This window comes from Equus przewalskii, chromosome 15, assembly GCF_037783145.1.
Source record: "Equus przewalskii isolate Varuska chromosome 15, EquPr2, whole genome shotgun sequence".
Classification (NCBI taxonomy): Eukaryota; Metazoa; Chordata; class Mammalia; order Perissodactyla; family Equidae; genus Equus; species Equus przewalskii.
The window spans coordinates 57,765,558-57,791,271 of record NC_091845.1 but is presented as its reverse complement, the minus strand read 5'-3'; the positions used below and the strand labels follow the sequence as shown (position 1 = coordinate 57,791,271).

General features: G+C 40.7%; 1 protein-coding gene across 17 annotated transcripts in view; it reads right to left on the bottom strand.

Annotated features, from left to right (window-relative positions):
- The window catches only part of NEK10 (NIMA related kinase 10), a 217,163-nt gene that overhangs the window by 168,811 nt on the left and 22,638 nt on the right, over window positions 1-25,714 (bottom strand). For all 17 annotated transcript variants that reach the window (XM_070577417.1, XM_070577420.1, XM_070577424.1 and 14 more), the window contains 4 exons: window positions 23,951-24,081; window positions 22,183-22,281; window positions 10,286-10,370; window positions 717-758 (listed from right to left, as the gene is read on the bottom strand). In XM_070577417.1, coding sequence (XP_070433518.1) covers window positions 717-758; window positions 10,286-10,370; window positions 22,183-22,281; window positions 23,951-24,081 — 357 coding nt within the window. The remainder of the gene's footprint in view (window positions 1-716; window positions 759-10,285; window positions 10,371-22,182; window positions 22,282-23,950; window positions 24,082-25,714) is intronic.

Below are 25,714 nucleotides of genomic sequence, written 5' to 3'. Positions count from 1 at the left end.
AATAGATTTAACGTTAAATTGCCTTTAAACTTAATCTTCCATTAATAATTGAGAATGAGTTTGCAGAACCACGGTTTATTATGAAATCATTCTTTCAGTACATGCTATAGGTTTTAGGAGAATGGGCTGTTTTAACTCGAGGCCATGCCCAGATATTTTGTTTTATCATGTTAATAAACCCAAACATTTAACTGGCTCCGCATATATATTCACCTGCTTACCTTCCCTTAGTAGTTAACAAAGCAGAAAAATAAATGAAGTCAAGATCATTCCTCACGTTGTTATTTATTTGGTAATATTTCAGTGAGCACAGTAATTCTTTGTGTGCGTGTGTGAAGAAGTTGTGAACATTTCCATAAGCAAGATTTCCTTTATCATTTGGTATGTGCAATGCTGAGGACATGCATCTGCCAGCCAACACCTATTTCTTTTCGTTACTAACTGAAGACATGAGACCTTTATAGAACTTTCTAATTTCAACAGGCTGGGTAAACTGAGCCCAATGAGCCAGAACAAAACGTCACGGGTCCTCCCCCCCCTCCCCGCTCTATGAATATCCTGCCTCACACTCACACTTATCAATCCTGCCCGCTCCTCCCCTTGGCAGGCAGCCTAAGGTAAGGAAGCCATCTTCTGTCACACACCTGTGTGATCTTTGACCAGAGCCATGGCACAAAGTGGAAAGGCAAGGCCAGCCACCGCAAAAGGAATCTCACCTGAGCTAGGTATTCAATCCCATCCAGGTTATGGAGTATTTCCTAATAAAACAAAAACAGCAGAACATACATGAAAGATGAGGGTGGGGGAGGGAGTGTATTTTACACACAATTTCTTTATTAAATCATGAGTTTACAATTATTTTTTGAAGGTCCACATTCTAACATAAACATGGAAAACTTTAATGTTTGTCATCCATGCTACATTAAAGATAAACTATCAATGAATATCGAAGTTGGGTTGAGATCAAGAGAATGTAAATAAGCTCAGAACTGTAGCCTTCCTCATTCTTCTTACTTCCTCCCACGTCACCATAAAACGATAGAGCTGGAAAGAGCTGTTATATTGTTCTTTTTAACTGCCTCATGTTGCAGATTAGGAAAACTAAGACCCAGAAAGGAAAACCATTTTGCCTAAGTGACAGAGCCTGGATAAAAATCCAGCATCACTAAATTCCCAGGACCTTCCTCGAGGCCTCTGCCTAGTGTGGTTCATGGACCAGCAGCATCAGCATCATCTGGAGTTGATTAGAAAAGCAGACTCTCCTACTGACTCCAGACCCACTGAATCACACTCTGAATTTCAACAAGATCCTATCTAGCTTGCATGAACAGCAAGGTCTGAGACGCATTGCTCCAGTAGACTAGACTACAGGGCTTCTCCTTAAAATGATCAGGCTAACGGTCTTATTAAACCCACACTCTAAACAAATGTAAGGTTAATCATTGTACAATGTCTCCTGGTACAGGTCCTTAAAACCAATTCCCAATAAGAAGGCATTTCATGAAACTGCCTTAAAAATGCCAATTAGGGAAGGGTAGGGGAGGCTGGAGTTGTGAAAGGGACTAGCTTGGAACTATATTAATAGTAAATGCTCTCAGGTTATCCACGCTGACATTTATCTTCAGGCAAATGCGTTTCAGATGGCCCTAACCTGTTTAATTAGAGCTGTACTGACGTCCCTCTCCTTACTTAATGTGCACACAAGGAAGTTATTTGAAATATAAACATTAGCCATCATTCCAATTCTGGGAAATGATGGCGGTGAGTACATGAGTGTGAGAGAGAACAATCTAGTTCCACCGTGAATCCAACTGAGTGGGCAGGCTGGGAACAAGGCTCAGGTTCTCAAGGCCCTCCTGGGTCAAGGTTTTCTTATTCTGTGTGAAGTGAATTTGGAAACACTAAACATAACCATGTTTAAATCAAGAAGGAAGGGACATTTATAACTCAATTAAAAATAGTTCTTTGGCTACCTACTAATTTGAATTCTCATCATTGCTATTGACTCCAGAAGAGCTATTATTAAAGAACATAGAATACTGTATACATTGTCACTAATTATGGTAGGATATTTTATACATACAAAAATAAAAATAACATTTTAAAACTACTTATATTTATTCAACAAATGTTTTTTTCATTCCTGTTGTGTAAAAACCCTGCGTGAGGCTCTGAAGAGGGCACAAATATGTAGAAGACAAAGGCTACTTCACTGAGTTTCAGGCAAGCATAAGGTAAATTCACAAATGCCTGGAATTTAAGACAGAATTTGGTAAGTGTTAAGAAAGTTATACACGAAGTGCTATGATGCCCCAGAGAAGGACACATAATAGCCTGCTGAGGGGACTAAGGAAAACTTCGTAAGAGTGGTAGCCACTGAATGGGCTTAGAAGGATGGGTAGATGTGCTGAGAAGACATGGGGGAATAGGGAAAAATAAAGGAGATTCCAAGAAAAGAGAACAGTAGGCTCAAAAGTGCAAAGAAGTTGCGCAGAAAGAACACCAAGGTGTTCTCTAATTCTGAAAAGTACTTCCATAACTCCATGAAGGGCATTACCTGGAATAATGTTGAAAAGTAGGGTAGGATCAAACTGTGGAAGGACTTAGACATAAGTCTGAATTTGGACTTTGTTGTGCAGAACATGAGACCTGATAAAAATGTGTGAACAAGGGATGGATCAGAATCAGCTGTAAAAACTTTCCTCTACTATTAGAATGAACTGGACAGGGAAAGAGGGTCAACTGGAAGCCCAGTTTGTTGGCAGTGGTAGTGGGAAAGAGAATGGGAGGCAGGGATAGTCTTTGAAGTGGTATGACCAATTGAACATGAAGAAACATTGGAAGAAATGGAAGTAGAAGACATCACCATATTTGACCTGGGTGAATGGGGGACAGTGACATGATTAACAGTCACAGGGAAGGAGAGAAGAATAGACCTAGGTTAGAGGAGAGGACTCAATTTTAGACATCTTGAGTGGCTGATGGTACATGCAGGTGAAAAAACTACAATAGGCCATGAAAAATGAGATGAGGGCAAAAGATTGACAATGGATGATGAAGTGCGCAGGCACCCCTATTTCTTTCAGAGAAGCCCATGGCTTTTCATGATCCACGGGGTCAAAGGCTTTACTATAGTCTATAACTCATAAACTAACCTTCTTCTGAAATTCTTTGGAGCACTCCAGTAGCCAACAAATAATTGCAATTCTTATGTGCCCTCTCTTTTCAAAATCCAGCTTGGACATCAGGTATTTATTGCTCCATGCAAGGTAAAAAGCCTTTGTCACAGCACCTTGAGCATCGCTTTACCTGCACAGGAGATTAGAGCAATGGTGCTATAGACACTGGACTTTTTGGCATCTCCTTTCATAGGGATTGGGATGGATACTGAGTGTTTCCAGTCTGTTGGCCATTGTTTTGTTTTCCATATTTGTTGGCATATTCTTGTTAAGATTTTGACAGATTCAGTCTCTGTGGCTTGAAATAATTCTATCAGTATTCCATCTACCCCTGGTGACTTATTTCTTTCCAGTACTTTCAGGGAAGCTTTCACTTCACTTCCTAGAGTTACGCGTTCTTCCTTAGGAATCTCATTCAAAAGTATCTGTCCTCCTTTTGTCTCTTCTGTGTAGATCTCCAGTGGACTGTTTCCATCTTCCCTTTATTCTCTCCTGCTCAGATAGTGTGCTTCCTTGGTCATTCGGTATTCCTAATCTAGGTTTAAATTTCCCTTTGATTTTTTGAATCTTCCAGAAGAGACCTCTCATTCTTCTTTTTTTATTGCTTTCTTCTTTCTCTTAGCATTGGCCATTATAGTAGTTCTCTTTATCTTTATGTGAGAGTTGCTGAAAAACTGCATTCAGGATTCTAACCCTGCTTTTGTCACCTTTTACTGTTGCTTCTCACATGTCCTTAACAATTTTTACTGTTTCTTCTGTCGTCCATCTCAATTTTTGTTTTTTCTTTTTACTTCCAGGCATTGTCTTTGCACATTCTTCCTAATATTTCTGGTTTCAGTCCATAGTTCTTCTGGTTTTCGGTCATTAAGTTAAATAACGCAAATCTGTTGTTTACGTGGTCTTCAAATTCATTGGGAATAATGTTTACATTATATTTTGGCACTGCAGTTCTTTTAGTGTTCTTCTTTAGCTTTACTCTGATATTTGATATTAACAGTTCATGGTCAGGACCACAATCTGCTCCTGGTCTTGTTTTGGCAGAGAGAATAAGCTTCTCCATCTCCTGCTTCCAATTACAGAGTCTACCTGATTTCTATATTGGCCATCTGGTGATGTCCATGTATACGTCGTCTGTTCGGTTGCTTGAAACGGATAGTACCAAACCCTGTTTATACTATGTTTTTCCCTCTACATATATACCTACGATAAAGTTTAAATTTTTTTTTTGAAGAAGATTAGCCTTGAGCTAACTACTTTATATGTGCGACGCCTACTACAGCATGGCTTTTGCCAGGCGGTGCCGTGTCCACACCCGGGATCCAAACTGGCGAGCCCTGGGCCACCAAGAAGCAGAACGTGCAAACTTAACTGCTGCGCCACCGGGCCGGCCCCGATAAAGTTTAGTTTATAAATTAGGCACAGTAAGAGATTAACAACAATAACTAGTAATAAAGTTGGCTTTGGGGCCATCATTAAGTAAAATAAGGGTTACTTGAACACAAGCACCATGATACCCTGACAGTCGATCTGATAACCAAGATGGCTACTATGTGACTAATGGGCAGGTGGTATATACAGCATGAAAGGACAAAGGGATGATTCATGTCCTGGGTAGGGAGGAGTGGGACAGTATCAGATTTCATCACACTACTCTTAATGGCATACAATTTAAAACTTATGAATTGCTTATTTCTAGAATTTTCCATTTAATATTTTCAGACTGTGATTGACTGCAGGTAACTGAAACTACAGAAAGTAAAACTGCAGATAAGAGAGTAAATACTACTGTAATTAATATCAGCAATATGGGACTAAGTCAGTGTTTCCCAAACTATGTCCTGGGAATAATCATTTTATTCTGTGCAGTGGGTAGTACTAAGCATTCCGCAAAAAAAAGAATTTCATGGGGCCGACCCCATGGCCTAGTGGGTAAGTGGAACACGCTTTGCTTTGGCAGCCTGGGTTCAGTTCCCAGCTACACCACTCATTGGCAGCCATGCTGTGGCAACAACCCATATACAAAATAGATTGGCAACAGATGTTAGTTCAGGGCAAATCTTGTTCTCAGAAAAAAACAAAAAGAATTTCATGGTCAAATTCAAATTAGCTTAGGAAATGACAGGTTACCCAGAGTTTAACAAATTATTTTATTGTAGGACTCCTCAGAGCTTTTAATATGCTGTCATGCACTATAAATCTGTAAGTCTCCAATGCAAGAACTAGTGTGCAGCTTTTCCTAAACATCATTCATCAAAGCACACTTTTTTTTTTACAGAATACCTAATTCCTGTGGAACACAGTTTGAGAAGCGCTGTTTTAAAGTATAGGAAGGGGAAAGAGGCTTTGTCCCTCAAAGAATTTGGTTGTTATGTACTCAAGAATTCACCCTTCATTTATTAAATAAACACTTTCCTGCATGCTCCTATGGAGACTGAGCAAGGCCAAGAGATTGCTCACAGACCCGTGGTCTTCCTTGTATTTCTTTCAGTTATAACTATGGGAGTGCTCTAACCTGAGAGGGTTGGCTGGGGAAAACCAAGCCCTCAAGATACGCACATCCCTGGGCTTAGCAGACCTGCTTACTGATCTGAAAAGCAAATACGACTGCATGCTTGAATTACACCAATGCCTCCTGCATGCCCTTTCAAACGTCAGCCTTCTCTCTCCGGTCACAGGCCAGAGGGTCACAAGACTGGGTGCTGTACTTCTGAACCTCATGACCTGGAGAAAGTCTCCCAGTCAATCTGAACTTCAGTTCAATGTGCAAAATGTGAACAAATTTTCCTTGTTCTGCCTATTCCCTGAATTTTTCCTTATTTAAAAAATTGATACAACACTGATAAAAAGTATGTCTAAAAAATGGAACACACACCAATGCGAACATGGGTGCTGTTAGTACACCACTATTTTTACCACAGCCTAAAATGTCAGAGCCATTAGACACTCTCATCCTAAAGCTACTAGGCAATTAATCAGTGCTGACACGCTGCAGTGAGCCCTTCCCTCTGAATCACCAACATGATCACTCTACATCTCTGTTCAAAAACCATCCGTGCTTCCACACTGCTTCTTCTTTGATCTCCATTTTAAGGCCCTCTATGCACTGGCCTTTACTTATCTTTCCAGGTGTAATAGTAACTACTCTTCTAAGCAGCTTTGTATATTATATGTGTAGGGAGAGAGTAAAAGGGAGATAGAAGAGATGTTTCCAAAGTTTCCTACCTTGGAGTGTGGAGGAAAGGTAATGCTTTTAAAAGAATTAGGGGTGGATTCTGAAGGTTCAAGCTGAGAGAAGAAGTGAAGAGTTATTGAGCATAATGTGCTACAATGGTGGCTCTCAAACTCTTTGGTCTCTGTACTCCTTTACCCTCTTAGAAATTACTGAGAACTCCACAGAGCTTTTGTTTGTGTGGGTTATATCTATTATATCTATTTATAGATAAATTTGGGACTTAAAGGGAAAATTTTGATATTGGACATATGTTCCTGTGAGTAAAGAACAACAACAAAATGATAGTTGAAGGCAAGAACTTGGAAGATAGGGGAGAAGATGATAAAGAACTTTGGGAAGGTTAACATTTAGGAAGGCAGGATTAAAGAAAGGAATAAGGGCCAGCCCTGTGGTTGAGTGGTTAAAGTTCTGCACGCTCCGCATCGGCGGCTCGGGTTTGCGGGTTTGGATCCCATGCGTGGACACACTCCACTCATTGGCCATGCTATCCAAGCATTCCACATACAAAGTAGAGGAAGATTGACACAGATGTTAGCTCAGGGCTAATCTTCCTCAGCAAAAAAAAAAGAGGAAGATTGGCAACAGATGTTAGCTCAAGGTGACTATTCCTCATCAAAAAAAAAAAAAAAGAAAAGAAAAAAGAGACAGGTAAGTAATACAGGAAAAAAAAAAACTGCTGAGGAAGAGCTAGAAGTTCTCAGGATCAGTGGAGGCAAACAGAAAATGCGGTACAGGGTGTGTGCTGCTAGAGAGGTTGAGGATGCGAGCGCTAAGATAAGGCCATCAGCTCAACCCTCTTTTTATCGTTGTTTCCAATGTAATTGTAGTTTAGGAGCTTTTAAAATTTTCTCTTTATCCTTGATAAGCAATGGGTTCACTATAATAAGTCCAGGTGGGCATTTATCTTTATCCTGCTTGGGACTCTGACTACATTTGAAATCTCAGAACACATACCTTCCTTCAACTATGGAAAACTCTAAGCAATTATATCTTCAAAAGTGGCTTCTCTTTCCTTCCTTCAAGTCTTTTCCTGCTGAAATCCCATTTAGCATATATTGAAGGCTCTGTACACTACTGGCAGGCAAGATCCAATCTACAAACCACCAGTTTGCAACCTCTGGGTCAAGGAATGACGACTGAAGCATGACACACTATGGTCTATTTCAATGGCTTCCAGAGAGAACCCTGTACACAGAATTCAGTGTGCAAGTTGTGCGATACATCAGTCCTCATAGAAAGGAAGTGGGTTCAGGAAACATAGCCTGGCCTTTCGAAAAATGCAGCATGAAGGTGAGGTGAAGATTTGAAGGGATATCTGAGCCAAGAAAGGGAACTTTTATGATAAGGCAAAATAGAAAGAGAAAGGGGGAAGTGTAAGCCTTGGCAAGGAGGTGGGATATTTCTTCTGAAACAAGAAGTAAAGTTGCGTAATAATCCAGATATTTCAAGCACCAAAGAGGAGAAAATAAGAGAGCTCCCACTGGGATGGCTGCAGTTTTCCCTGTAAAACAGATGATGATGTAATCCGATGAGGACGACAGGGGCAGGGGGGTTTGGGTATGAGAAGTGGAAGTGGGCTAGAACAGGGGCTGTGGATCCTGCAGTACCAATTCAACGAGGGAGGGAAGGAATGCCTAGCAATGGCGAAGCCACGTGGAGATTCACCGGCGTAAATCGTAATAGACCCCAGCATAGCTTTGTGACTCCGGCCAACAATTCTTGGCAACTCAGGATGTTAAACAACTGCCTGAGCACATGCTCTTCTTTATGGGAAGAGTTCCAGGAGGAGACATTCAGAGAGAATCCCCTTCTATGGAAAGACTGGAAATCCGGGGGAGATTTACTTTAACATGTGTTTTGGTCACAAAATCCCATAAACAGAAAGGTCAGTAAATTCTTTCCTTCAGAGAGCAGCACAATCAACCATGTCTCACTCCATCAAGAACTAGATTAAGAAAGGCAATACTTTAGATGGAGATCAGCAGTGTATGACACAATGCCATCAGTTTTCTGAACAAACAGAACATCTCTAAGGCAAATATTTTGCTAACTTCTATGAGTCAAAAAACTAGATCTCCTGCTAAAAATCCTCCTTCTTCCATGAATATTTTTATTTGTAATATGTATACAATGTTCTCATCCAAACTGAGACACACTGGATAATAAAAGAGCATGCTATTAATAACTAGGAGGGAACGATTAGTACATACTGGGCTTGACCCAGGCAAAGTAGAGCATATGGTCCACACTCATTATATGTGATCCATACAGAATGGCAAATGGCAGCCCAGAAACACAGGGAACTCATAGTTCTGTGTGATTGGTCACAGGAAAGAAGGACGCTATCTGCCAAGAAAACTGAGCAACCAGGACAGAAAGTCATTTGGAGTATATGCCCTGAGTCAAATATTCAAAGGAGTGTGGTTAGCTAATTAAAATAGCACAAAGCCAGCTTAGAATATAGAATGAGGAAGGGAGTGATTCACCTAAGGTAAAGATGTGGAGCCACCATGAATCCCAGAAGCCTCAAATCAGAGCAGGCTCTGTAGCTAGCTAGTATTGAAACACTTTCTTTTAAAGTGCTAAGTTTGGAGAAGATGGTTATTGGGGGAATAAAAGGAAACACATTCTAACTCAAATAAGGATTCATCAATAAAATTGAATCCAAAATAAAAGATCTTCAAAGTAGTCTGAGCTTCCTAGAAGTTTATCAGTACAGGGTATAACAGGAGATATTTCTTAGGAAAAAAAAAATCTGTGAAAATTACCGAAGCATGTATGAACAATAAGAAAGCTCTTTAGATATTTAACACTGGCAAGCAGAAACAGTAATGATCCAAAAGCAATCTTGAGGCTTTGGGGCAGTGGTTCTCAAACTGTGGTCCCCTGATTAACAGCTTCAGCATCACCTGGGAACTCGTTAGAGATGCAGATTTTCAGCCTTGCTCCAACCCTGCTGAATCAGAAGCTGTGGGGAAATCTTTAAGTCCTCTAGGTGTTTCTGATGTACAAGAAAGTATTACAATCTCTGCTTTATGGAAGCAGCTATCCAGCAGCTGGGACGGGAAGGAATAATTTTCAAGGTCCAAGTGAGGTGTTAGATAAGCTTTGCTTTAGAGTTTTACCGCTAAAGCACTAAGTCCTTGCTACTCAATGTGTGGGCCACGAACCAGTGGCATTGGCAACCCCTGGAAGCTTGTTAGAAATGCAGAATCAGTATAACCTACTGAACCAGAATCTGCATTTACAAGATCCCCAGTTGATTCCTATGTATGCTAAAGTTTGATAAGCACTAAACTAGAGGCAGCACATCCAACTAACTAGTGAGAAAGATTAGGGAAAGATTCTTGACCTCAGAAGCCTCATCTGAGACAAGTGGGAGGCCCCTTGCTCACATCTGACTCAGTCTTAGGCTGGACATTGGGAAGGGCATGGACTCTGGAGCAGCTGTTAAAGCTACAGGCCCCACATTTCCCACTGGCTGCCTCTGGAGCCCCTTGAGGAGGCCCCACTTGTCACTGCTGACTTTGACCTGGTGAGCCGCTTAGCCTTGAACACACATGAAGGTGTGGCCAAGTGTATACCACTCTGAACTGCCAATGGTTTAAAATGCCAGGTAGTATTGAAAACATGGACCAAGGTTCAATCTACTTATTCCCACTGGTAATATAGTAGAAATATACAGATTTTTTTGTCCCCATTAAATCACTTCTCTCATATCTTTTTAATAGAAGGTGAGATACTTCTCAGATTTGGAAGCTATTGAGCTGTGAGAGAAAAAGAAAGTGAACACGGTCTGCTTCAAAGAAAAGCCCACCACTTGCTCATTTGATCTTCATAACAAGTAAAAAATATTTTGTTTTTTCCAACCAACCTGATAACATGGATCCCTCATTAGTAGTCTCAGACAGATCAACACTCTCAGAAAATGAATTGATGGAGCTCGATTAACCCACTCTCTGAAAGAAGAAAACAAGAGAACAAGTTTGTTCACATTTAAAAGCTCAATGTGACAGTTTATAAAGACTGAGACTCTGAAGGAGAACGAGGCACATATAAAGCAATGAGCATTAGTTTATTTCTAACTTAATCTGCAACAAGGACTTTTATTTGGTACCTGAACACTTGACCCATTTTAATTCACAACACATATACACTGTCTTTAGCACGACAAAGTGGAGGATCCCAAAATTATTTGGTTCTCAGAGCTCGTAATGACTCAGAGCAGCCCCTGACCAAAACAAACAGCTAAAAGTTCCAATAGTTAGGTTCAACTTAATAAGAATTTATGGCCTAATAACTTAGTATCCATTTGGGAAAAAAAATACACATACGTTGAAAGAAAAATATTTTTAAGTCATTCTTAAATAACCACATTTACTTATTAAAGGGCATGTGCACCTGTAGATACTGAACTTCTCAAGCCTTGGAGTCAGATGGTGAGAAGCGGGAAGCCAAGCATGAGCGCCATCCTCAGCAAAGTGTGGGCTCAGCCTGATCAGGGAAGGCGGCTCTGCAGGGTGTGTCAAGCCTCCGAGATGTCCGATGAGGAGGCAAAGGCTCTGGGCCTTCAAACTCCCAAAACTGCTGTCCTTGGCTGAGGGCTGCAGGAGGGAGCGGGAACAAACGCCGGGGCACTATTGTTCTCTGTGCCTGCAGGCAAAGTAGACTCAAGGAGCCAGAGGCCACACAAGCACTATTGGACAGAAAGCGCCAAAACAAAAAGAGGGGCGATCTGAGGGTTCTGGGCAAAACACCAACAACATCCTACAGCTCTGTCCCTAACAACATACAAATATAGAGATTCATTGAAACTTCTGAAATCAAAGTAATAGTCAAGGGGGAAGTTGTATTAGGACAGAAACTGAAGATGCATTTACTAAAAATCAAGCACAGAGGTAACAAATGAAACTGGGCCTATTCAGAGAAAAAAAAAATTGCTTCAAACATTGAATACATCCAATGTCCAAAATATCATCAGCAGATTTCTGATGAAATATTTAACTTAAAGTATCACTTCACTGCCATCAAATGATAAATGTATGTACTCAAGGGAATTTGCAGAGGCTTTTAAATTACGATCCTTTGGCAAAGAATTATTTAGTCATATCCCTTTAAGGCTCTTTAAAATACGGACAATTGCAAGTTTGCTGTGTTGTTGAAGGAACCAGACAATGCCTGAGTTCAGAGGAGGTCAGAGGGCCTTGCACCCAGTAGCTACTCAAATATGCATTGATGGACCAGTTCTCTGATGTAAGCCAGAGTTATAAAGATAAGCACAGAGAGGTCATAGCGCAGACACCTCTTACTTAATGGATTTTAACTTAAGGGAGCAGAGTGTGTCAACACAGCACCCATCCATTTACATGATTTTATAAGCTCTCTGGTTAGCTCCAGAGGTAGGAAATTTGGACAGGGACAGTCTGTATGCTTTGGCGACACTCACCATCCCTTCCCAGACCTGCTGGGCCACTGTGAGCAGTTTCTATTTCATAGCTAAGCTGCACTGTGTCCAGTTAGAGCTAGTAGTAAATGAATTCAAAATGTTAAAGCTTTTCAGTCGGCTCCCAATGTCACTGCGTAGACTATAGAGCATGCAAGACGCAAGTTGTTTTTCACACCAGTTGGTGAGGACACTTGTGCCCAAGGATTCAAGAAACAGGGCCCAGACTGAGACTGGAACCCACAGCTTCCTGAATGTCAGTCTGAGTTAGCATGTCTGAAACTGAGTTCATGATCTCCCCCACAACCTGAACTTTCCAGTCTTCCACCTGACCAGACCAAAACCCTTGGTGTTTTTCTTGCTTCCTCTGTTTCCCACTCATCCTTCATCCAATCCCTCAGCTTTTAAATCTACTCTAACTTAAAAACATCTCCCCAATCTGACCACTTCTCACTACCTCCTTCACTTTCACCCTGGTTCAAGCCACTATCATCTGTTGCTTTAGCTATTGGGAAAGCTGCCCATCTAGCACCGCTGCTTCCAACTTTGCCCCCTGCTTTACTCTTCTCACACCTGCCAAGGGGATCCTCTACAGACACAAGTCAATTCACATCACTCCTCTTCCCAAACTCTCCAATAGCTCTCATCTCACCCAAAGCAAAAGTGAGAGTCCTTATCAGGGCCCACAAGGCCCTGTAGGATCTGGCCTCCCCAGTGCACCTCCGACCTCACTCCTACCACTGCCCCTTACTCACTCCCTCCCAGCCACACTGACCTCCCTGCTATGCCTTCCACAAAGACCCTGCCATCACATGGGCTGAGCTAGGAGGTGGTGCCTACCATGCCTCCCATGACAGCCTTTCGTAACTTCTTAATATTGGAATCTCCCAAAGAATTAAAAAGATATTTTCTGACATGACATGAGGCCAGTCACATCTAGTTGTTCTAACCAAATTGTCTTTCTTGGTACAGAAGCCGCCAACACAGTACAGACTGGACTCCTGAGGTGAGGACGGGGGGCTGGAAGAAAAGGTGTTCCCTGCCAGGTGACATTTGTCTCACACTGCCCTCCAAGCCAGTCCAACAGTGGTGCTTAGTACAAATCTTAACAAAAACATAAAAGAAAAAGTGTCTGCTCGTTCCCACTTTGCAAAAAACACTGAGAAGGTAATGGTAGCTATTCCAGACTAGAATCTACATAATTTCTCCCACCCTCTCCCACTTCCACCTCCATCTGCACAGGTTGTACACCCAAGAAGGTTAGGATACTTTAAAGATCTGCCCCTCAGTCAAGGGGAGCATTTTCTTGAGCAGAGGTCCCCAGCCAATCCTTGCTTGACTTGTCCCATATTAATCCTTGGCCTTTGTGGTAGAATTCAGCTTTGTCTTCTCTATAGTCCTGAGAAACCCACCCCCCCTCCCCGCCCCCAAGATCTGCACATCTCAAAGCTGAGTACACAAGACCCACTCTCCTCAATGAGAGAATGAACATCTGTGGTTACTGCCCCTAGAGGTGTCACCTCCCACCCCACCCCATGCCATGCACCATTCCTTCCATCTACTAAGACTTAGCTCATGGGAAGGAGGTTGGGAAATAGGCTTTTCCCATCGCCTTATATTCCCAGGGGGTTCCTTATAGATTCGAGCTCCCGGCAGAGACCTGGCTCTGTGGAGAGAAGTTGAGCATTATGCCCCAAGAGCTTCACCGGCTGAGAGTTACTCTCGCTGCCATGGCCAAGCTTCTGGCAGGAGCTGCCCACCACAGCCCTCCTCCAACCCAGGCACCAGGGCAGTGACATCTTTGCTATGGAGGCAAAGCTCAGTTTCTTCTGAAAATAAAGGCAGAATTCAACCCCCCCAGAGCAGCCAGCCAGGCAGAATTCTCCAAGGCCACACTGGGAAGCGGCGTTACAGTTCATCCTGGCTTCTCTGCCCTGGGAAAAATATTGTAAATTTGAAATAAATTTTGCCTTTAAATCACCTAGGGGAACACTTGTAAGGATGTGGTTATTCTAAGGCTCCTATTACAGACAGGATATCTTTAATCTTTATAAATAGGGAGATGGCACAGGACCACTTTCCCTTTCAGGTGCTGGAGTTAGCTAAAGATAGCATGGAGCCTGAACTGTAGCGCAAAGATACTATATCCCAAAGATCTAACAGAAATAATGATCAAGTTGCAACAGCTGCTGACAACCTAATGCAGTTTAATCCTGATTGCTTTTCATTATTTAAGAGGAAAAGCCATGGGACATATTGAGAGATGATTCATGCTATAAATATGTGTGTACTTGGTATTTTTCCTGTTAACTATATACAATCTTCTTGAGGAAAGTTCATGACCTTCCTGATGTTTCTTCATATTAAAATAAATATGAAAAGTTTTTTCTGTTTCCTCCCCCTCTAAAAAGAAAAAGAAAGAAAATTCCAGAATAGTTTTCTTTCTTTTTCTTTTTTTTTTTTTTTGACTATTAAAGGATTAAAGGAGTGTAAATAAATGAAGCGTCCCAGAAAGGTCTCAGAGTTAAAAGTTCTGTTCCAGGCAATGGCATTTTTTGTTTTGCAATTTTGGAACTGAAGCCCAAAGCGATTAATATTTCTACATCATTCTGGCCTCTGCTGTCGTTAATGTAAATAGAATTCCTGGTCTCTGCGTCCTCTGGCTTCTCCTCTCTGAGCGCTGACCTCTGAAGAAGCAGTTGTTCCCTCCTTGGCTCCCAGCCCTTACCGCCCCACAAGGACGCAGCACATCAGACGGAGCTCTGGTATTCAAGGGGAATGGTGTGTTCTGTAAGACGATATATCTCTGTTTGCCAAGAGTTGGGGGACTAGGAAACACACAACTTAGTGTGACCAGAGAATTACAGAGAATAATAGTGACAGACTGTAAAGATGGGTGCCTTCATTTTACTGAGTCAGCAACTGCAGCCTGGAGACACTGAGTGACCTGCCCAAGGCTGCACATAAGCAACAGAGCTGGGAGCCCAGCTCCTGGGCCAGCACTCTGCCATCCCTCCCCTCACCCAGGTCCTATAGGAGGGGATGACTGAAAAAGCGACTCTTCAAATACGTTTACTATGGGAAAGGAGTGTTCAACAGAGTGGCGAGGGGGTCCATTGAGGCACCTCTGAAAAACTTGTCTGTCTGCAAAGACAGTGTTTCCCCAGAGGATATGTCCCAATATAGCAGGCACACAGCCGCGGATTCATGAGCAGGCAAATATTTATCCCCTCTTGTGACTGAACTTTTGCCACTGCTTTCACAGGACTATTAATACATGGCAGCATGATCAGCTCCCACGGCCTTTGTCCATGACCACCTGCCATGACTTTCAGCATCAGATGCCACTTTCTGCTATCAATATAAAAGGAGAAGGAAAAATGGTACCACCAGAGACACAGTTTTGAAAAGAGAAAGGATAGTTGGGGTTTCACCTTCTTGCATAGGGGAAGAAACCAATACCTAATGTGAGAGCTCCATGTAAAAATCAGTCATGAAGCTGTAGTATTGAATATTGAATAAAGCTGCAAGTAAGATAAAGGAGAATCAAATGGTCTGGGGTTAACTGAACCCAGGGGCTGATGCAAATGCCAGAGGTTACAACCTAGACCCCCATTTGTAACACGCTTCCCTCTGTCCCTCACTCAGAATAAGCAGTGTCTTCACAGCAGAGTGTTATCTAGTTTGCCCTATTCATGTTGTAGCGCTATTTTCATTAACACACAAAACAGCAACAAAAAAACTGCCACCTTTGACTAAACTTTAAAAGTGGGAGAATTCAAGCCTGTTTCAAAATAAATATTAGCTCAAATTCATAGGACAGAGCCCCATTTTTTTGGATAGTTGAAAAAGTAAAATTCACATCAAAATAGACATGTAAAATTAAAAGAAATAAGAATTCACGTGAAGAAATTAATTATAAATGAATATTCAAGGACTCTTTACTGACTTATTCCACTATTTTTAATGGGTTTTTGTTCTTCCTGTCTCCCATTAAACCTAGCCCGGAATGGACCTAATCAGAAGGCCATCCGATGGATCGTGCTGGTCTCTAAAGTCAGAGAGACACTGAGCAGAAAGGACTGTCTTCTACATGTTTCTTCTACATCGTTGATGAGAGTGTCAGAGGTAGAAAGCTTTCAAATTTACTCATTACTAACTAGAATCCAGGCACTGTTACATGCCCAGTGGTACAGAAAAGGACAAAACCACGCACTTGTGTTCACAGAGCTGAGTGGGCGAGATAGAGTGATAGGAGTTGAAGTCAGAGAGCTGGCAGGAGCCAGATCTATAGGGCTTTGTAGAATAGAATAGGGACTTTGGACTTTATATTTTGGAAAGTCACTGGTAGGCTTTCAGCAGAGGACTGACATAATCTGACAGAGATTTTGAAAGGGTTCTTCTGTATGTGGTGGTGAAAACAGTCTAGGGAGCCAAGGATCAAAGGAGGGAACCCAGTTAACCAACTGTAATGGTCCAAGCAAGAGACGATGGCAGCTTGGACTAGGTTAATAGATGGCGAAGACTAAAGCTGAGGGGAGGGCAAGTTGAGTGAGAAAAATCAAAAGTCCTGTTTGAGGCATGTTAATTTTGAGACGCCCAAAGAAGAACAAGTCCATCAATCAATGTGAGAGACACAAGATGAATTTACAGAAAGAGAGAGCTGTACTTATAAGGCACAGTCTCTCAGAGCAAAGTTCACAGACTAGTTCAGGGATAAGTGGACTTTCATAAGTGGGAGTGTTTAGGGATTGGTTGACTTTAGCCATGGAGACGCGGTTCGTGGAACGCGTCTGTCGCTTATTACCTGGCTCTCAGAAGCTCATGTACGGATGGGAAGCTGTGATTTATTGATTTGGCCAGGTTTAAAACTGGTTCTGGTGGTTACATGTAACCAAAGAATAAGCAGGCCTCTCCTGGAAAGGTGGGAACATTTTAATTTCGTGCCGGTTAGACATCCAAGAGAATGAGTTTCGCAAGAAGCAGTAGTAAACAGTAGAAAAGAGAGAACACAATTACTGAAATGATACTTTTCTGTGGTGCAAAACCAAAAACAAATTTTAAATATACTTTGATTAAAAAAGAGCCAGGGAATCAGCTAGGCATAGGAGAAAAGAGTACCAGTCAACACTTTGCCTCAGGATCATGAGCTTGTCCTTTCAGTATCCACATCTATCAAATGAGGCTGGACTGGATTTTTTCTTCAATATATATATTTTATATATATATATGTATATAATATATATTTTATATATATTATATATAATATGCATATTATATAATATGTATGTATGTATATGTACATACACGTATGCATATGTGTGTATATGTGCATATGTATATGTATGTATATGTACATACATATACAGATGTGTGTGTGCATTTTAAGTTTGGCATATACTCTAAATAACATTTCAGGAGAAATAAAAATGTAAGAGCTAGATATTTGCTCCAAGTTAGGTGATGGGAAGAAAAGGAATCATTATTTGCTTGAGGATTACATGAGATCCTAGTTCTTGACGCTTATTTTCTTCCTTTCTACATTTAAGGTTCTAAAACTTAGAGCAAAAGGGAGACAAAAAGACAAGATCCTGAAGGAGTCTCAGCCAATGATCTGGCTCTTTTAAAAATTCTACTCTGGATAAAAGCAGAATACAATTTTGTACATATATAATAATCTCTCATATAAGCGAAGGAAAAAAGCTTAGAATTAAAAAAAAGATTAGAAAGAAATACAACAAAAGTTAATGTAGCTATTTCAAAGAATGATATAAAGGGTAAATTTTCATTTTTTGTAATTTTATGTATTTTTCAAACTTTTCACAGTAATCAGAATAATTTTAATGCAAAAATTTCTACTTTATGAAGACTCAGCCTCCATGCTCACCAATAAAAGCAGCATCAACGTCTTGAGTTGGGGATAAGAGACCCAAGTGCTGTTCTCTAGGAGCTGGTGTGTATTGGGGAGTGACACGGGCCCAGGGCCAAGGGAGGGGAGAGGAGGGGCCAGAACAGCCAGAAAGGCAAAGTGGTGGGGCAGCAGCATTCAGGAAGGGATGAATGTGGGCCGAGGCTCAGAGGTGAGAGAGAGAACAACTTTCCAAGGAATGATGAGGGGTTCACTCTCATCTTGGCGAGCCCAAATGATGCACTGGGCGGGAGCAAGAGATGAGGCCACGAAGGAACAAGATCGCAAAGGCCTTTGTGAACCAGCTAAGCTCCCTGAGCTGAGGTTCTACCCTGGTCATTAGAAGATTTTTTTAAGCACCTCAAGACCCAAACCTGAGACTCTTTTGGACCTTAATGAACCTTTATCTCTTTCCAATTCATGGGGCTAACCTGAAGTCCTGTCTGGGGAGGTTTGAACTATCTGACAGACTTTACCAAGGTGACCAGGATACTCTTGCTACTCTTTTCCTATACAAATAGGAAGCCTTCAAAGACTCCTATTGGCCTCTCTGCTACCTGATCAGATAAAATCACACAAAGAGCATCTCTCTATCAACTTTATATATTTTAAGAACTTAATCCAGACACTGAAGAGACTTTTGCTGCATCCTAATTTCTGGGCCTCTCCTCTCACCTGCCTGTGACAGGGTCTGCATAGCCAATGCTAAAGATCAGGTAAAGCTCAAAATAAGAGTCACTTGCATCTTGACCTAGGCCCTAGCATGGACATGGACAGCAAAGGTCTAGTTGGTAAACAAATGACTATGTAGGTCTTCCTGGCTAGTAGTTTTTATGAAGTTCCCAGAACACTTGTAATAGCATTTCTAATGAGATTGTGACAGTTTTGGCCAGATGTTTTCCCCCAACACAAGCAGTTCTTGAGCTCTTGTATAGTGTAAATATCTTCCCAATCTAGACTTCCTACAGAATTATTTCCAAAATATTTCAAATTAGCAGCAGGAATTTTAGGAACTTAGACATACTCATCTCTACAAAAGTTACAGGTGGGGCAAGAGGGGATATCCTGGCAATTCTAGGATAGCATTACCAGGAAGAGGTCCGTGCCCAGGATCCAAACGAGGGAACCCTTGGCTACCGAAGCAGAGTGTGCAAACTTAACCACTCAGCCACAAGGCTGGCCCAAAAAACATGCTTTTTTGAAGTCTCATTGTCATCTTCCTTGTTAATACTGTCTTCTGCAATTGTCAAGTGGTCTGATTCTGCCAGGGCCTCATTTATCAGATTCCATCAGTTCAGCACCGTTATTCTCAGACACTGAAATTCTACATCTTTAGCCAAAGTCACAAGTTCATTTTACAAGAAGATTATGTTATATTTTCATTGTATTATAGTATCTTCACATTGTTTCACAATCAGCAAGAAATGGACCAACAAAGATGGAGCTCAGAGGAGCAGACACAGAAAAGAGATATTTGAGTAGAGATCAATTTTATAAGTGGTCTGTTAATTAGTGAATTTGTCAATTTTGTGGCAACTTTTACTTCCCTATAAAACCTCATAACAATCTAGTCTTGGATACCAAGCACTCTTTGTACTTTCCCAGACAGGCAGATGAGATGAAAAGCAGTAGATTTATTTTCTAAAAGCAGACTGTACCGTAGACAAATAATGTTACGGCAGAAAGAAAAGTTGGAAGGTCAAAATTTTCTTCCATATCTTGCCACACATCAGGACTTACTACCATGTGTGACTAGGAGTAACCTCAAGTTCAAAGACAGTATTTTCACTTGCCCTTTGAGGTACACCATGAGGTGTTTGTAGTGTTACCTTATCTGACTCTGGATTAAGAAGTCGGGTCTCATTTCAGATGCCACCTGGCAATCTCATTTTTGAGAACAAAGGAATAATCACAGGTCAATCTTAGGAAGAGAACCGAGAAAGGAGGTAGCCATGAGTGTGGTTTAGGGGAAGAATGCAGTTGAGGAGAGTCAAGTAGGAGAAGATTGAGAACAATATCAGTTGGGCAAAAATTGAGAGACGAGTTGGAAGGGCTCTCACTTCATGGATAAGACTAAATATCCAATCAGCCATGTTCTCAGGGTAAAATTCAATGGCATAACATCCTGAATATGCCCTATCTTATCTACAATCAGAATTTGACCAAAGACCAAAGTCCACACCTCTCAATCTCATCCAACTTTTAGTTGTATTAATATAAATGGTTTATATTTACCATATTTTCCCTTGTATTGGGATAGAGGGTAACGGTTTTGCTGACCAGAGTAGACTCTGAAACCGCAGGAAGCAAAGGACCACATGTCCTATTCATCTTTGTAGTTTTATCCTCTCTTCCTTCTCTATCGCTTGCTCCCTCTCTTCCTTGCACATAGTAGGTGCTTAACAATTGGTTTATTGAACTGAATCCAAGACTTCCGGCTAACATTAAATCTGATGTTCACAAATAAAGGGTTAGGAAACCATACCAGAAAAGGCCGTGAGATGTTATTCTTCTATAAATCTAAAGTTAGAGGGAAAAGAGGAAAATGGAAGTTCTGCCAAACTTCCAAGGTTATATGGGGTGAGAAATAATGGAAGACCTTTATACTTAAGCCATCTTTTACCCAAGCCTGCTTTTAGAATAGAACTGAACATAACAATCTGTCAGCAGCCAAAGGATGACATAAAAGGATGCTCTTCATGTTCAACATTCCCAAATTCCTTCTCGTACTATGAAAGCAAAGACATCTACAATCATCTCTTCCTAGTTTTAAGATTTCCAGGGACTGCTCATGTTGCAAGCCAGTAACTCCAACCAACCTAAGATACCTCATTAATCATTAAGAATTTGAAAAGGTCTTGACAAGAGATCTCTTGACTTCAGAATTGTTAAGATCTTTTTCAAATGTTGGACGCCAACACTCGCCCAAATATTTTCCCTAACAATTGCCTTGTCTAGTGCCATTAGAGTGAGGATACATTGAGGCCTCTCACATCTTTAATACAGGAAATCTTCTGCCTTCTCCAAAGTGCCAACAAGAAAAAATGGCCTATTGGTCATCCCTTGAGGAGTCCATGATAGCTGTCTTCAAAACAAATTAGAAAACTTCATTTTCCAATGCCATTTCAGGCATAATTATTCTGCTACTAACCATTGTTCTACTCTGTTCAAGCTCAAGAAGAAAACAGCCCAGGACAACTTCAGGTCCCCTGCAGCGTTCATTAGTCTTTCAACAATCTTTGAGTATATTGTCAAGAACAGGGCAGCGGCCCAATTGCCTAACCATGGGAGAGATTCTAGGCTTCTTGTATCATGTGGACCAGTCTGACAATCCTCTGCTTAAACCAAGGACAAAGGTATGACAGATGCAGTCCCAATCCTAAATTTCTTAAACTAAACCAATATATTTGGCAGTCACTGTCCAATACTTAAATATGCAATACTAAATAACCCATCCAAAAGATCAAACCATTAGGCCACCACTTAGGGGTGTATTTTGTAGCTGATTCTTTATAGAGGACTCACCATGACGCTGTTCTACTTAAACTCAGCTATTGCACTGGACCAAATTAGAGTTTTATTTCAGTCAAGGCATTAAATTACTAACAATTCTCCTATTTCCCAGAATAGGAGTAATTTTTTCCCATTTAGATATCTCAATCAGATATCTCAATAAAGTCTCAAAGTGATGGAGAAGATTCAAGGTTCTTCATAGGCATCATTTCAGCCAGTGCTTGTGGGGAGAGAGTCTGGGTCTCCTGGGAAGAATAAAAGGCCAGGTCCTACCATGACGGAATGTTGGGAGCCTCCTTCATATCCGGCAGCAGCACAGCCAGCTCTCAATTCAAGTAGACCCAAACTGATAGAAAATCCAACACTGACTGCAATCCAGGACCAGTCAACGTCCCACTGAAAACCCCTATATTTGTGAGAGAGAATCTAGAGGACTTGCTAACTAATCCTTCTCTACAGTCCCAACACTGCACCTGTGTTAAGACAAAGGAAAGCACATTTGGTTTGGTTCTGAAAAGAAACATCGTCATTGGGCTGTGACTGGATGTCACACACTAGTCTTCTCCCCAAAGTCCAGACGGGGGAAGCCCATGTAATCAGTCCTTGTATTGACTGCAGAAGTGTACCATGAGGATGTTGGCCATGGTGTTACCCAATGTCTCTTTCATAAGAACCCAGGCAATAAACTCCTTCTGAGTACCCAACCTCAAAATAAGGAAAACAGTGTAACTTGAGTGTTTTCTCATTATAAATTCACCTCCTTCTAAACGGCCTTTGCTCTGTTTCATCCTCTAAGTACGTTTTGTTCAATCCTGTAAACTGCTTCAAACCATATGCTAGGAACAAGATATATAAAATATGCCATTCTTGGGTAAATGTCTGCTTGTCTTCCCTGGGACAATCTTACCTGCATATGAGTCTATTTTTCACCAAAGCTGTAAAGATCTCCTGAAACAGTTTATGCTGGGGATGTTTGCTGAAATTTCTCTCATTCTTGTAGTTTATACTAAGATGAAACAAACAGAAAAGCATTTTGTAATAAAAATTAGTTAGGCTGCCTCAAAGTTACCAATACAGAGAAAGGTGACCTGTATTCATGCAAACATTGTAGGATCCTTAGAATTCAATATATTGCTAAAGGCAAGTATCAATTGTTAAAATAAGAACTAGAAATTCAATTATAAAGTTAAAAATAAAGATTATAGTCAAGCATATATATTTCATTTTAACATTAACTAAATTACTGCCTATAAGCTAGCTACAATTGGTCAGAGGAAGAAAAGGATATACAGAGAGAAAGAATGATTGGAGCACATTTTCTACACAGCTGTGCAATGGCACAGAAGGATTCCCTCCTTTCGCTTTTCTACCCACCCACGACCTCATTGGCTGCTATGGCTATTAACACTAGTGGTTGTCATACATATTTCCCTGTAGGTAATAAGGATTTATCAAACATAGTCTACACTCCTTCAATAGTGAGAGTTTTTGTGGTTGCTGATTGTCTGTATGTTGTGTGTGTGTGTGTGTGTGTGTTTAACAAAGTCTTAAGATATTCCAGCTTCAGCTTCTTTTTTTGACAGACCATCAAAGAGGTTAAAAATACTCCCAAAACATTCCACTTTAAAACTGGGAGAGGATAAGTGATAATGCACAAAAGGGTCACATTGCTACAGAACATATGATACAATATTTTTGTGCAAATTAGAAGAGACCAATTTTAAGATCTAGGCCAAATAAGCTGGAATTGCATGAACATACCACCTCAAAGGTAAGTTCTGTAGCCTCATATTGCCATTTGTACCGTTCTGCCTTCACAGTCTTTCAGATGTCGTTGGACAGTGTGCCCCTACCCTAGTCAGGTGAGGGCTGTGATGGCTTCTTAGTACATGGACACTGGTAGACAGAACATATAACACTTCTTAAAGAAGTTAGTGTTCCTCACTAAAAAATGTATTTTAAAAACATGAACTCATGTAACATCATGTGACTTTTGTGGACTATTAGATTCATTGTCATAAAATGACAGGGAAATAAAATCTTGGCCAAATAAATGACTGTTCTAGAATATTCATGTCGCTATTTCATGCCATTCATTATTTACATGGCACTTAGTGCCAAATAACCGGAGCACACTGTAAAACTGAGAGAACCAGCTCCTGGAAGGGGAGTGGCCCACGAGAATGTGGAGCTTCTAGAAGGTCTACATGGTGATGGCAGAGATAAACATGGGCTGACGCTTTCGATGTTAAAGGTGCGGTGCGACCTCTTCAACTGAAAGCATCAGTTGTTTTGACAACCAGTCTTTAGCCACCACATCTGTTCACAGCAACGGCTTCTTTTATGCCTCCTCATTGTTGGCAAGATATGGACAGACCAAAAACTGAAGACAAAGCTTGGAATCAGCCTAGCCACTTCCTCGTGGAGCAAAAGCCAAGTGTACGGCAGCAAGGTGTCCTGAAACTCCCAGGTCGGTTTCACTTGTAGTCTTTAAGCCTGTTATTTACACACTATTTCTGAAAATGGTTTAAGCACTAACAAAGTTATTAAATTAAGAGTCCTAATGGTAAATTTTGAAATGGATTTTAAATTTTAGCTTCCGTGACAAACTTAAATAAAGCTTGGGGCTAATTGGAATAGGTTGCTGAAGACAAGGGAGATACTGGATTTCTTACCTAAAATTTTCAAGTTCAACAGCTTCTGTGGACTCGTGCCACTGACCTCGAGCTCTGTGTCCACTCGCCTTGATGGCGGCCTCAGACTTCGTCATGCTATTTTCGGCACTATCAAAGTTAATGGCTGGAAGCTACAGAAATAGAAGCACAGAGGACATGAGGATAACAATTCAGCACAGGATAAAGAAAGTAACAAGTGGAGGGAGGGAGGCAGGATGAAAGGAATGAGTTTTTTCCAAAGCCAACAATTAACATGATAGCTATGTCAAATGTAGGGGTTTTCCAAGATGTAGACATCTTTGACTTAAACATTTACTCTCTCTACCTTAAACTTCTTTATTTTTCTTCATGGCTTGTAACACCACCTGTCATATCTTACAGTTATTTATGTATTTTCAGTCTCCCTTGATTATACTGTCAGCTAGACACGAGCAGGAACTTGCCTGTTTCTGTTCAATGCTGTATCCCCAGCACCTCGAACAGTGCTGCGGATACAGGTCTGGGTGAGGCCTGGGCATTAGGAGTTTTGCAGTTTCATGGGGATTCAAATGTGCAACGAGAATAGAGAGTTTCTGGACTCAGCTAGAATATTCTGGTACGAAGTAGAGTCCCAAACTGAGAATGAGTAATCATTCATTCATTCCATTCATTCACTTATTTTTCAACATATACCAATCATACACATTGGTTGCCAGGTTTTAGGGATATAAAGGTAAAGAAGATTCTATCACTTTCGATCTGTCTGGACATCCTGATTACTCAATCATACTAATAAAAGTCATGAAAATATCTTACAGAATACACCACAAGAAAAGTAAAATTTTGTTTAAATTAACTACGACAACTTGAATATGCCCCCATTTACAATATGAACTGGTAATTATTTATATAATAGCCAAATTATCAGTATTCAGATAGTTTCACTTACTACTATTTACCTATAACTGGGATAACTCTGAGAACTGTTTCTTATATCACAGTAAAGCTGAGCATTGTATAAACAAATACCCTATTCTTCCCAAAATACAAATGAGGGATATTCAAAATTAGCTAAATTATTACAAATGATGTAAGAAGAGCATAATACAACAAAATAAAGGATTCATTTTTCAGTAAGTCATTCCATTTGATATATTATAATTATCCAGTAAAGCTACAATCTGTTGTACTTGTCATCCTGTTCCATCGAAGTATTTGATAGAAATTGCATAAAGACATCATTGCCTTATCCAAAGAGAACATGCCTGACTTCCCATAAGGCAATCAGCTTATGGAAAGATGCATTATAATAAGGATGCTGTTTGACTGATAACAAAAAGTTCCCCAAAACCCTTCTTCACCATATGCCAGCCACAGTTGAATTCTCAAAATATTAATAATAAATCTTCCACCCTGTAAAACTACCTGTCAATCTCAGTTCAGTGGGTCAATCCACAACCACCACAAGACAACAGGCCTTGGGCACTTGAGGCAGTAGAGCTTAGCAGTAAAGAGAACAAACTCTAGGCCAGACGCCCTGTGTTTAAATCTACCATTAGGCAGCTGTGTGATCTTGGAAGTTACTTAATCTCCCTGTGCATCAGTTCCATATCATTAAAATGGAAATAATAATAATAATAGTATGGAGCTCAGAGTTATGAAAACTAAATGAGTTAGTATTTATAAAGCACTTGCTATGTGCCAGGTGTAGTTCTAAGTGCTTTATAAATACTCTTTTAATCCTCACAATTATTCTCATCGTATAGATAAATTTGCTAAATAAAT